The sequence below is a fragment of the Crinia signifera genome, chromosome 2 (genome assembly GCF_055691185.1).
Source record: "Crinia signifera chromosome 2, ASM5569118v1, whole genome shotgun sequence".
Lineage (NCBI taxonomy): Eukaryota > Metazoa > Chordata > Amphibia > Anura > Myobatrachidae > Crinia > Crinia signifera.
The window spans coordinates 143,192,055-143,204,940 of NC_139218.1; the positions used below are offsets into that span (position 1 = coordinate 143,192,055).

Consider the following 12,886-nt stretch of genomic DNA (forward strand, 5'->3'; position numbering starts at 1 on the left):
ACAAGTTTTGTCATGGGCCTGTTACATAAACAAATGTTAACACTACATTTCCCTATATTACCATGGATGGACTATTTCCTAAAGCCCACTTTGTACCTGCTATTCCATCGAAATGTTTTAGGATGACTACAATAATATTTTTGCTGTCATGTAACAATTTATACCTTTACTTATTTTGAGAGAGATGTAACACAAATGTAGGAATAAGAATTATTTTGTAGAGCACTTCAAATACTATTCACAACAAATCTTAAGACATAAATTGCTGCAAGTGGAGAACGTTAAAATCATACAGATCCAAAAATAATTTATAAAAGTTTTATTCACATGAGAATGTACATGTAGTTTGAGAGTCATAAACAAAATATTTTAGTCATTATTTCCTTGAACCTTCCCAAACAAAAAATAAAATGCTTAGAATCTATAGAGAACTAAATAAAAAAAATTGATCCAAAAAAAAAAAAAAAGAAAAAAATAGAAAAAAAAAAAAAGGCAGAAACTTTCACAGTAAAACTTTGGCAATTTTCAGATAACCTTCAGGTTAATATTTAAATTATTTTTATGATTAAAAACAGATCTCTACACAGTTTTGGGTTTTTAATCCCTCACAGCCCCCCCCCCCCCCCCCCCCCCTCATATTTACAACGGTAAGAGAAATAATTCTGCATTGAATGGGAAATATACAGCAAACTGTGAATCAAGATTTTTACAGAGGCAGTAAAATTAAATAAAGCTATAGTATTAAAATGAGATTCAAATATTGGAACATAAAGGATACACAATCCATAAACATTTCAAAATATACAATGATTGAGAGCTTCATTTTCTTTAAACCTTTTTGTGACTTATGAAGTTTACTAATATATACATTAGAATGAATCTCTTAATATCCAATTATATACAGAGATTATTTTGGTTTCTAAAGCAGCATCTTCAATTACATACTTCAAAAGGGACATAAAAAAATAAAACACATGTATTCGTTATAATTTAAATGTTTATGAATTAGTATGATCCATTTGGTTGGAAATTCAGGAAGGATAAAAAAAATAAAAAAATAAAAAAAAAATGGTTTCTGGTTCATTGGATACATTATTGACTTATTAATGAGTTGCATGATTTCATCATAAGTAATATGAAAATGTTCTCAAAAAGTGCTTTAGGAACAGTAGCACAATAGCCTTGCTTTCAGTCTAAAAAAAAAAGGCACATACAGAAGTGTATTCGTTCCTAAACAGAGGCAAAAACGGTTCTTTATTCCTTTAGAATGCCAAGTTTTTTTAATGCTTCTTTCCGATGCTCCTCTGTAGATCCTTTTGGAGTAATCTTAACACTTGTAACAGGAGCAGATGAGCGAGAGGGCCTAAAAAAGAAGGATCGCTTTTCTGTAGACTCAGTCTCTACCGCAGGAGGCTCTAGGCTGGCAAAATCTTTTCCAGTGCCAAGGGATGCTGGTCTGGGCCTGCTGTTTCTCAGGAAGTTTCCAGAAAAAATTGGTTTCTTGAAAAAAGAGCTACCTCCTTTTTGATTCTCCTTTTCAGTGCTTGAAACAGACCCACTAAGGCCGACACCAGAACGTTCTAGTGTGTTTGACTTAATGTTTATTTGTTTAAGACCAGGTACTGTACTCTGATGAAAACGTAAGTATGGTTCATTCAATGGTTCAAAGTGTGTGCTGTGTCTGTTGCTTTTATCAGCGGCCACTTTGTCTCTCCCATCTCTTAGGATGACTGCGGGACTGTCTTGGGTAACCAATACTTCTTTTGGTCGAGGGAAGCTAAAGGTTTTACCAGGGCTAGTACTAATGATGCTGATATTCTCCAAGGAACCCACTTTTCCCTGAGATTTCTCAAAGTTGGGCAAGTGATCCGGTAGTTTAAATGTCATGGGATGAATTTCTGTAACTGTAATTCCACTCCCCATGGGACTTGCTTTCACACTTGTAGATTTAATACCAGTATCTGGTTTTTGATGCTTGAAAGCAATATTTGATGCAGAGTGTGTTTCTTTGGATAAATCTTTGAGCTTATCACTCATGTTCTCTGCTTTTGGCTGAGAAACAGGCTTTGCAACTGATGAGTTTTTATCATCAGGCTTCATTTGCTGGAAAGACTCATCAACATCCTTATGGACTTCATTCAAATGCTGGGTAGGTTGAATAACCACTTTGGTATCTTCTTGAGAAGAAGTAGTCTTAACACTGGGTCTATTTCTGGTAATAATCCCACTTTTCATATTGGGCAAAGTACTTTCATGAACATTAATATCCTTTTGAATTAATAAGTTTGTTCCACCTACAGGCTCATCGGAGTTCATGTTTATTCTGTTTTTATTATGCCCTTCATCTTTTCTTATATCTTGTGGCTTGTGAATGATAATAGAAGGCTGTGCAGGAAGAGTCCCAAGAAAATCAAATTTCTCTGGTTGATTTAGAACTCCACTTTTCCTTGTTGCTTCTTTTTGGCTTTGGTCACTTGCAGACTGCGCTAGAGATAAATCAGTTTTTGAGGACCTGAAGGAACTATTTTCCTTTTGACTTAATTTATCCTCCAAGCCTAATTTCTGTAGTGCCTCATGTCTAGCTTGTTCTTGTTCTTTAGAATGAGGAACCTTATGTATAGACTCATTTGCCCGGTCTAATCTTTCATGTGCTGAAAAGGTTCTTGGCCTTTTTTGTGGATCTAGATTGGACACGGGTCCACCACTTGTTTTAATAATTATGTGCGGTGGCAGTGCACGTGGCTTTGGTGCAGTTGGTGGACCCTGTTTGAACTGTGAATCGACATGTTTTTCTACAGCCTGGTTAAGAGTCTGCAGAGAGCCAGTGATAGCTTTATCTGGGGATGAGACTCTTGGGAACAGGAATGGTGTTGCTGACTTTGTACTAGTGGGCTCCAATGCAGGTGATACTTCATGTTCAGTAATTTTAGCAGATTTTAGTAGTGCTCTACCAAATCGGACTTCACGTGCATCTGTTGGATCAGTAACAGAACGCCTCTTGTCTATAATTTGGGTGTCTCTGAAAGGCTCAGGTGGCGGTAGAAGGAGGAACTCCGATAAAGCAGATTCCCCTGCATGCTGCTGTTTAATTGAGGACAAGCTTTTTGGCTTCCCATGCCATGGATTTGCCAGGTCTTTACTGGAATCTGCTATTTTTTGGTCAACAGGAGGTTTTGGGACTTCATCTCGAGAAGTTTGGACTATTCTTGGAAAACTGTGATATCCCTGTGGAATTCTATTTGAATCAATAGCCAAATTGGTCCATTCCTCCGATTTAGAAAGTGTTGAAATATTTGGCGGTGTTTTATCATTGCCTACAATAAACAAATGACAGCTTGATTAGTATTTAAATTTTTCATATGTACAGTTATCCATCAAATAAAAACTCTTCTGCGTGGTCTGCTGAATTAACCGCTAAGTAGTTTTTCTCAATGGCTATTTTATCTTATATTTTAAGACCTACAGCATTCACCTCCCTGCATCTCAGCTCTCATGGGAGAGGAAGCTTTTTATTTTTTACAAAAATAAAATGCCCAGTGTGAAAGTGCTACATTCATGGGAAAGTGCTTCCACATTAGCTTCAAGCAATGCTGCCTCTTCCCTGGGAACAATCTTAAATAGGAGGAGACCTCAGTAATCATCATCATCATAAGTATATCTTCAGTGTGGGCAGAGTGTGGATAGTCTGTCTGGGATAAGTGTGGGCTCAGATAGTCTGCATGCTTTCATAAGTTTCCTTTCCTTTGTTCCTAGCACCTGATGTTCCCAACATCACAGGACATACTGTTAGTGGAAGGGAGGTTCCGTATGCAATGCTTAAATCACATATTTGGGAGTTTGCTCACATACATAGGATATATTTAGATGGTACATAGCTCTGCCATTGGTCATGAAGCCCTGCTATTCATTACGTGATGTTCTTTGGCTGTCAGTCTTACATAAGACACACAATGGTGAAGAGTTTAGGAATGCTCACATGGATTATTCAATTAGATCTAAAATAAGACTGCCGCGCCTTGTGACACTCCTGTGTAATAAACATTGATTAACCAAATGCTTTCCTCCTCTTAGGAAATATACTTCACCCATTAATAAAAAGGTCTGCAGTCAAAACCATACATATGTCTCATTAAAGTAAATAGATATCTATACAGTAGCTTGGCAGAACTGTACATATTGGGTAAGCAAAGCCAGGTAGACTGGTACCACTATGGGAACTTGTGGCCCACCATCATTATATAGTATATTAGTAGATGGTGTTGCATAAAGTTAATTTAAAAAGTTACTAAAGGACGGTCTTAACACATTCTAAACAGTGGGATTCCTGTTCCAATTAAAAAGCGAATGCACTATGAACTGGTGGCATGAAGGATTAGCATGATCATAGTCTGGAATGGAGGTCTCTTCTGTAAAGAGACATCTTTGTCCAAATTATTGTATATTAAATCACCGCAGTAAACCTACCCAAAACGTAAAGCAAGGATTATACTCACGATAATACCTTTTCTTCGGAATACTTCATGGCAGCCATTACATTGGGTTCATCCCTCTCTCCTCTCCAATTAGACAGGTAGTTTTTTCCCTTAGGATCCAGCCCCTCCTCTATATAATCTGGCACCTCCCCACAGACCGTAGTCTTTGACTGTCTCCGTCCTGATCCTAGGGAAAAAACACAAACAGGGAGGGCCAACAAACTTTTGGGCTGCCATGAAGTATTCCGAAGAAAAAGGTATTATCGTGAGTATAATCCTTGCTTTCTCCTTCATACTTCATGGCAGCCATTACATTGGGATGTACCAAAGCAGTAGGGTGGGTTATACTATACCTCAGGCCAAGACTTGTCTAAGAACTTCACTTCCAAAGCTTGAGCCCGCGACATCCAATGCATAATGCTTAGAGAAGGTATGCAAGGAAGACCAGGTGGCTGCTTGACAAATTTCTTTAGCCGAAACTTTGGCCTCTCTCGCCCAAGAAACCGCCATTGCCCTTGTCGAATGAGCCTTAATGCCCTCAGGAACTTCACGACCCACCTTCTTGTAAGTAAATGCAATTACTTCCTTTAGCCACCTTGACATTGATTGCTTTGATGGAGCCAATCCTTTCTTTGCCCCCTGGGGAATCACGAATAATGCTTCTGACTTCCTGAACCCCGCCGTCCTGTGTAGATAAATCTTGATAGCTCTCAAGACATCTAGGGTATGCAATTTTTCCTCTTTCTTCGTCAGAGGATTTTGGAAAAAACAAGGCAAAACTATTTCTTGACTTAAATTAACTGAGGAAACCACCTTGGGTAGAAAGGCCGGCCTAGTCCTCAGCACTACCCGATCCGGGAAAATCCTCAAATACTGTTCCTTGATGCACAGAGCATGAATCTCTCCCACTCTTTTTGCTGAAGTTATTGCAACTAAAAATAACATCTTCCATGTTAGAAACTTTAACTTCGCTCTGTCCAATGGCTCAAACGGAGCCTCCATTAGTCCATTCAAAACCAAATTAAGATCCCACTGGGGGATTATTGACCTAACTCTAGGCCGGATCTTCTTGAGAGCCTGACAAAACCTTTTAACTAAGCTATGTTCTGCTAGTTTCTTGTCTAGCAGCGCACTCAGCGCCGAAATCTGGACCTTGAGTGTTGAAGCCGACAGCCCTTTGTTAAGCCCATCACAAAGAAACTGTAACACTTGAGGAATGTTTGCTTTAGGAAAGGTAACTTGCCCTTGGACCAATTTGCGAACACCCGCCATATTCTGTAATAGATCTCTGACGATACCTTCTTTCTCGCTTGGAGAAGTACTTCAATGACTTCTGGGGATAAATTCTTGTCTTTTAGTTGCCGCCTTTCAATTTCCAGGCCGCTAAATTCAATCTGTGAGGCTCTAGGCAATAAACTGGGCCCTGCTTGAGCAGATCCTGAGTCACTGGAAGAAACACTGGACCCGCAATCGCCATGCTCTCTAACATGGGGAACCAAGCCCTCCTGGGCCAGTAGGGAAGGATAGCTATGACTTGGACCCCCTCCGTTCTGACTTTCCACAATGTCCTGTGAATGAGGGAAATTGGAGGGAACACATACCCCAGGTGAAACTCCCAACTCTGCGATAGGGCGTCCACTCCGCTCGACCCCCAAGCCGGGTACCGTGAGTAGAACTGTGGCAACTTCTTGTTGACTGCTGAAGCCATGAGGTCCACCTCTGGTTGACCGAATTGCTCTACTATTTCCCGAAACACTGAGTCCTTCAGCTCCCACTCGCCAGGCACCACGCTTGTGCGGCTCAGATAGTCTGCGAGCTGATTGTCTTCTCCCAGCACATGGAGCGCTGATATGGACAACAGGTTTTCCTCGGACCAGCACATGATGTTTTGCACCTCTTCTAAGAGCCCGTGACTCCGTGTACCTCCTTGTCTGTTGACATAGGAGACGGTAGTGGCGTTGTCCGAAAAAATGCGCAAGTGCGCCCCTCGGACGTCTTCGCTGAAGAATTCTATTGCCTTCCACACGGCCCTTAGCTCTCTGTGATTGGAGGAGAACTCTGACTCGTGCCGGGACCACTGACCTTGACATGTCTTGCCCAGACCATGAGCCCCCCAACCCGTAGCGCTGGCGTCTGTGGTGATCACCTTGTAACGGGGACTTGCCAGTGAGGATTTTCTTGGTACTAGCTGATCGGCCTCCCACCATCTTAGGGATTCTTTGGCTGCCTCTGAGATCTTTATCCTTCTTTCTAGTGGCACCAGTCTTCTCGAGTAACCTAGAAGGGACCACTGGAGAGGTCTCATCCTCCATCTGGCCCATGGGATTATGTCCACCGTGGACGCCATCATCCCTAAGAGACTCATTGCTGACCTGAGGGGTACCCGATCTTCCTCGTAGATTCTTGAGATTAGCTGCTGGATTTTCTCGCACCTCTTTGTGGACAAGGACACTTGAAACCTCACGGTATCCACCAATACTCCCAGAAACTGGAGACTCTGTGTTGGCTCTAGACAACTCTTCTCCCAATTTAACAGCCACCCGTGTTCCTGAAGAAACTGAATGGTGTAGTCTCTTGCTGTGACCACCTCTTCCTCTGAAGGTGCCACGATTAATAGATCGTCTAGATATGCCCATATCATGACTTTCCTTTTCCTCAGTTCTTCTATCAAGACCACCAGAACTTTGGTGAAGACCCTTGGTGACGAGGTGAGGCCGAAGGGCAGACAGGTGAACTGGAAGTGATCGTGACCTATGCAGAATCTCAGATATTTCCTGTCGTCTGGGGAGATGGGAATATGGAAGTAGGCGTCTTTTAGGTCGATGGAGACCATAAAATCGTTTCTTTTCAACCCCATTAGGATCGACTTTGTAGTCTCCATGTGGAACTTTCTTTTCTTTATGCGCAAGTTTAATTTTCTTAAATCTAATATAGTTCTGTAACCTCCAGAACTCTTGCTGACTATGAAGAGACGAGAATAAAAACCGGCTCCTTCCTCTTCCTCCGGGACTCTCACCACTGCTCCTGATGCGATGAGTCCCTTTAAACTTAAATTTAGAGCTTCCCTTTCTATCTTCGAAACTGGGATCTCTGAAACACAAAATTTCGCCATTCTTGGCTTTGACATGAACTCTAGGTGATAGCCAATCCTGACTACCTCCAGAACCCATCTGTCTCGGACGGTTTGTTCCCAGACGCGAGCAAAGCCCAACAGCCTTCCCGCTACCTGGGCCTGCTCCACCATGGGACCACCGTCACTGTTTCTGTGTGGTTCCCGAACTTTCGCCTCTTTTCTTGACGTATTGCCGAAAAAAGGCTCTGGACGTCCCTTGCGTGTATCTGTCCCGGACAGACCTGCCTGGCCTGTAGGACTTGGCTTGTCTATACGCTTGTCTGGAAGAATATGAGAAAAATCTCCCTCTTCTGTCTTGTGGTAATCGGACTGATTTACCGCCTGACATTCTTTGAATCATCTGATCCAAACAACTGCCGAAAAGGAAAGCACCCTCATAAGGCAATGTTGCTAGCTTGTTCTTCGAATGGGAATCTGCCGCCCATGATTTAAGCCATAAGGCCCTACGGGCCACCAACCCCGAAGTCAGGGATTTTGCTGCAAAATCAAGACCATCTAGGGAGGCCTCACACATATAGTCCACTGCCAGCTGGACCTGGGTAAGACTTTTGCCGATTTGATCACGGGAAACCTTTTCCTGTATGTCTTCCTGCAATGCTGAACACCAAATTCTGAGCGCCCGAGAAAGGGAGGCCATGGCCACCCCTGATTTCAGTGAGACTGAGGCAGAGATATGTAGTCTCTTTAGAGCACTCTCCATTTTTTTTATCCATTGCGTCTTTTAGTGACGCCCCATCCTCAAGAGGAATGGTAGTACGAGTCGTCACTTCTGACACTGCTGCGTCGACTTTAGGTATATTACACCACTTAATGAACTCTTCATCCTCAATGGGAAACATTTTTTGAATTCTCTTAGTCGACCCCACTCTCTTGTCGACACCCTGCCATTCCTTAGCTAGGATATCCTTCACAACCTTATGTACTGGAAAAGATCTCCCTTTTTTAGAACGATCCTCAAACAATGCGTCAAACTCAGACTTTGCAGGCTGCTTATAGTTAAGTGTCCTATAGAGATTTTTAAGGACTGCTTCTACCAACTCCACATTAAATAGACGCTCGTCCTCCAATACTTCGCCTGACTCAGCTGATGAGCCCCCAGACTCCTCCTTGTCCGCATCATCATGCACTGACACATCACCGTCATCTTTATCAAGGCTAGTCTGGGACCTGGACCTTTTATTCCCTGCATACTCCTCTTTGGAGATAAAGTTTTTCTTCATCCAGTCTCTCATTTCAGCTAACTGGGCTGATATATTCATCCCAACATCCTTCTTTGTCAGACACTCTAAACATAGTACTGTCTCTCCAACAAAGGCTCTATCACATCCTGGACAGATTTTAGTATTCTTGGTCTTAGCCACTTTCTTTCTGGGCACTGAAGGCACACTACAAGACAAGAAAGAAAGATACTAACTACCTGACTGCAAACATGGCATGCTGTAACAGCGTGTCCTCATTAAGAGGACTTACCTGGGCGGCGGTGTAACCCCCTTCTGAGAGGCATCCTCCATGGCAATAATCCTGGCTTGCTACCAAAACGTTCTTGCAGCCGAACAGCCTTGCGCCTGTAACACCGACCAGGCGCCTTTTAATACACGCTGCCGCAGCAGCCAGCGTCCCCCTCTCTGCCGCTGGCGCCAACCCGGCGCGCACTTCCGCCTAGCTGGAACGCACGCGGCCGTGACCCGCACGCCGCGTGCATCCGCCGGAAGTGACGCGCGCGTCACTAACGCCGTCCTGACTGCCGGGGAGACTCCGCGCTACCCAGGGAAGGAAGCCGGAGCCTATACCCGGACACTGGGACACGCAGGAGCCGGCAAACAGGTGATACTTACATGCGCTATGCAGGGAGGGACGCCGTGGGTTCTTAAAATGTCCTTGCCACCGGCCCACGGACACACTTTAGGCTTAGGCACCGCCAGCCTGCCCGCCCAGGTCTCCGGTCGCATAACCAGCCTACCGGGTATATATCAAAAATAACAAACTAACTCTAACTGACTACCTGTCACAGACAGAAGGAGACAGGAAAAAGACTACGGTCTGTGGGGAGGTGCCAGATTATATAGAGGAGGGGCTGGATCCTAAGGGAAAAAACTACCTGTCTAATTGGAGAGGAGAGAGGGATGAACCCAATGTAATGGCTGCCATGAAGTATGAAGGAGAAATATAATTATTTGTACTCAATGCCCACTGAAGCGGTGTATTTTAGGTGCTTTTGTGAGTGAATGCTCGTGGGAGGGACCCAGCGGGAACAAATACTTCAGGAGTCTTTTTATACCAGGAGCATGTGGGAAATGATCACAAGAGTCTGATATTGTGTGCAAACTAATTTGTTACTTTTTGCCATTCACTCACAAAAACACACCAAAACAATCACATCACATAGCTGAGTGCAGAGAACAAACCTAAGCTGCTCTTTACTGTATTTCCGAGATCAGATCTCGAGTACCCAGTAGCTCCCAACAACCTTGGCAGGTCAAACCGAGCACTGATCACCACCCGAGAACCATTTGACAATTTTAAATAAGGACTGCCACCCTATTCTCATTTTTAATCATTATTGTGTCCCTGTTAGCTTGGTCAATTTGGATGTTGTGAGGCATTCCCCATATTTGGGAAGGTTATGGCATAAACAAGATTATCAAATTTGAATAGAATGTGTTTTCCCCTCATTTGCAGGATGTAACAATGAGCATCATTGCAGCCCCTCATCCATTGCTGCATTGGACAGTGGGGTGACCAAGGATACAATGGCACAGTTCACCACAAGGCAGTTGGCTATTCTGTTCTCTTAAGACTTCCGTACATTTAGGTGTAAATTTACTAAGATGAGTTCTATTGAATATAGAATTCTGCCCATAGTAATCAATCAAATTCTACTTATTTAGCACCTTCTAGAAGATGATAGAATCCGATTGGTTGCTACGGACAACATCCCATCTTCAATAGAAGTCCCATCTTCGTAAACTTACCCCTTAAGGAGTGTAAACAATTATGCATTGCTTCAATACGTATGTATATTTTAGCCATGCCACTGGAAAAAGTTTAATTCTTGCGGACCCTCATCACTTTAAGCAGGTCTGCCTCTGTGATGGGAGGTACAGATCTGTTTATAAAAGCAACAAACCGACATAAAAGACCCCCATGAAATTATACTGATGGGTGGAGCTGAAAAAGATGTTGAACGTGAAGGACTATGAACTGTGTATGACCTATTCATTCCATCAGAGCCCTCAACATAAGTCCGAATGCAAGATGGTATTTAGATTAGGACAATGACTTCATAAAAACAAATATAAAGAAATTTGTATTTTAGATCAATAAACGGAGCCAAATTTTTTTTTTTATTTTCTTTACACAGGCTTACCATTGGATGATGGAATCCTCACTGGGTCTGATACAGCAAGGTTAGAATTTTTTTCTGTTTCCAATTCATCATTGGATAGTCCACTGTCATTCTCATTATCTAAGGAATCAATTGTTTCTTCCAGAAACATTAAGCATTCTCGTTCCTCAGCTGAAAGGTGATCATAGCCATCCCCACTCTGTAAAAACAAAAAAGGCAGTAATATTAACACGCTAATTGCACAAATGTTCCTTTACATAGTTGTACTCTAGACACTAAATAATTACTTGCACCAACTTTCATAAGAGCCTCACATTCTCATAATTTCTCCTTTTTCTCTTTTCAGCCCAAATCTTCGTGGTTGTTACAGGTTCTCTCCTTGCATAATGATCCGTCACATTCAGCACTATACTCACATACTGTACACTTTCACAGTTAGAGTGGGATGTATTAAGCTGAAAATGCGCTAAACCCCCCATTTTACCACATTTTCCTATGTACTAAATCCCTGCCGCCACGTTACAGCAGGGCATCGCCACCTTTGGGTGGTGATACCCTATAGAAGCCCATAGGCTTCTATCGTCGCCCACCCACCACCACCGCCGACCCCCTCAGGCTTACCTTAGTCCAGGTCCTCCTGGACCCGAAAGGTAAACCCTTCCTCCCCTAGTAAAGCAACCGGATGTCCTTCCGGCTGCAGGGGGGAGGAGGCGGCGCAGGGGACAGCCTGCTTAGCTGTCCCCAGCGTGAGGGGAGAAGGAGGCGCCCAGGAGGTGACGGAGACCCCCCGCACATCACATAACAGGTATTACGGGGGACCTCCATCACCGCCCCACGATGCCAGCACATATGCGCTGGCATCACGGCGGCCGGGCGGCGATGTAAATTAATACATCCCGCCATTAAAGTGCACATCTCTCTGCCTCACATGCTCAGTATGCTTACATACAGAGATACGGTGTACTGCCACTTCCCTCACACATTTTACAAGAGACAAAAAAAAAAAATCATGGCAATAAAGAATATTTTTTCTGGGGAACGAATGGGGATGCGAGTGGTAAGAGGAAAAAGTAATCACTTCAGTTTCATCATTTCCAAGTATGAAACCAGACTACACACATGATGTATTAAGCTTGGTGAAGAGATAAAGGCCCTTATTCATATCTGATTGCAGTACAAATTTGTTCTCAAAATGGGCAACACCATGTGCACTGCAGGTGGGGCAGATGTAACATGTACAGGGCCGGCGCCACCACTAGGCAAATCTAGGCATTTGCCTAGGGCGCCGGCCACTGGAGGGCAGCATTTCGCCCAACCCCCCCCCCCCCCCCCCGTGCCGCGGGGGTACCTGTTCTGCGGCTGTGTATATAAAGCTTGCGGGGGGTCCCTGCAGTCAATAAGAATTTAATAACGAGCGCTATCCGCCTGGCTACGCGGAAGCGCTTCTGTTGTGGAAACACTGGCCGCACGCTGATTGGCTGAGATTCAGCCAATCAGCGTGCGGCCAGTGTTTCCACAACAGAAGCGCTTCCGCGTAGCCAGGCGGATAGCTCTCGTTATTAAATTCTTATTGACTGCAGGGACCCCCCCGCAAGCTTTATATACACAGCCGCAGAACAGGTACCCCCCCCCCGGCACCTGGGCGCCCCCACCCCGACTCGCCTGGGGCGCTCCGGTGCCTTGCACCGGTCCTGAACATGTATAGTTAGATGTGTGTGAATTATTATTTTTTTGTGCAGGGCAAATATTGGCTGCATTATTTTTACACTACAATTTAGATTTCAGTTTCAACGCACCCCACCCAAATCTTCAGTCTCTCTGCACGTGTTACATCTGCGCCACCTGCAGTGCACATGGTATTGCCCATTTTGAGAACAAATTTGTACTGCAATCAGATATGAATGAGGGCCAAAGTGAAGATTAAGTGGAAGGACA

General features: G+C 43.7%; 1 protein-coding gene across 4 annotated transcripts in view; it reads right to left on the reverse strand.

The window, feature by feature from the left end:
• Positions 1 to 307: 307 nt before the first annotated feature.
• C2H1orf116 (chromosome 2 C1orf116 homolog) overlaps positions 308 to 12,886 on the reverse strand; it is a 35,015-nt gene continuing 22,436 nt past the window's right edge. For all 4 annotated transcript variants that reach the window (XM_083173054.1, XM_083173052.1, XM_083173053.1 and 1 more), the window contains 2 exons: positions 10,973 to 11,150; positions 308 to 3,314 (listed from right to left, as the gene is read on the reverse strand). In XM_083173054.1, coding sequence (XP_083029180.1) covers positions 1,255 to 3,314; positions 10,973 to 11,150 — 2,238 coding nt within the window. In that variant the 3' untranslated portion in view covers positions 308 to 1,254. The remainder of the gene's footprint in view (positions 3,315 to 10,972; positions 11,151 to 12,886) is intronic.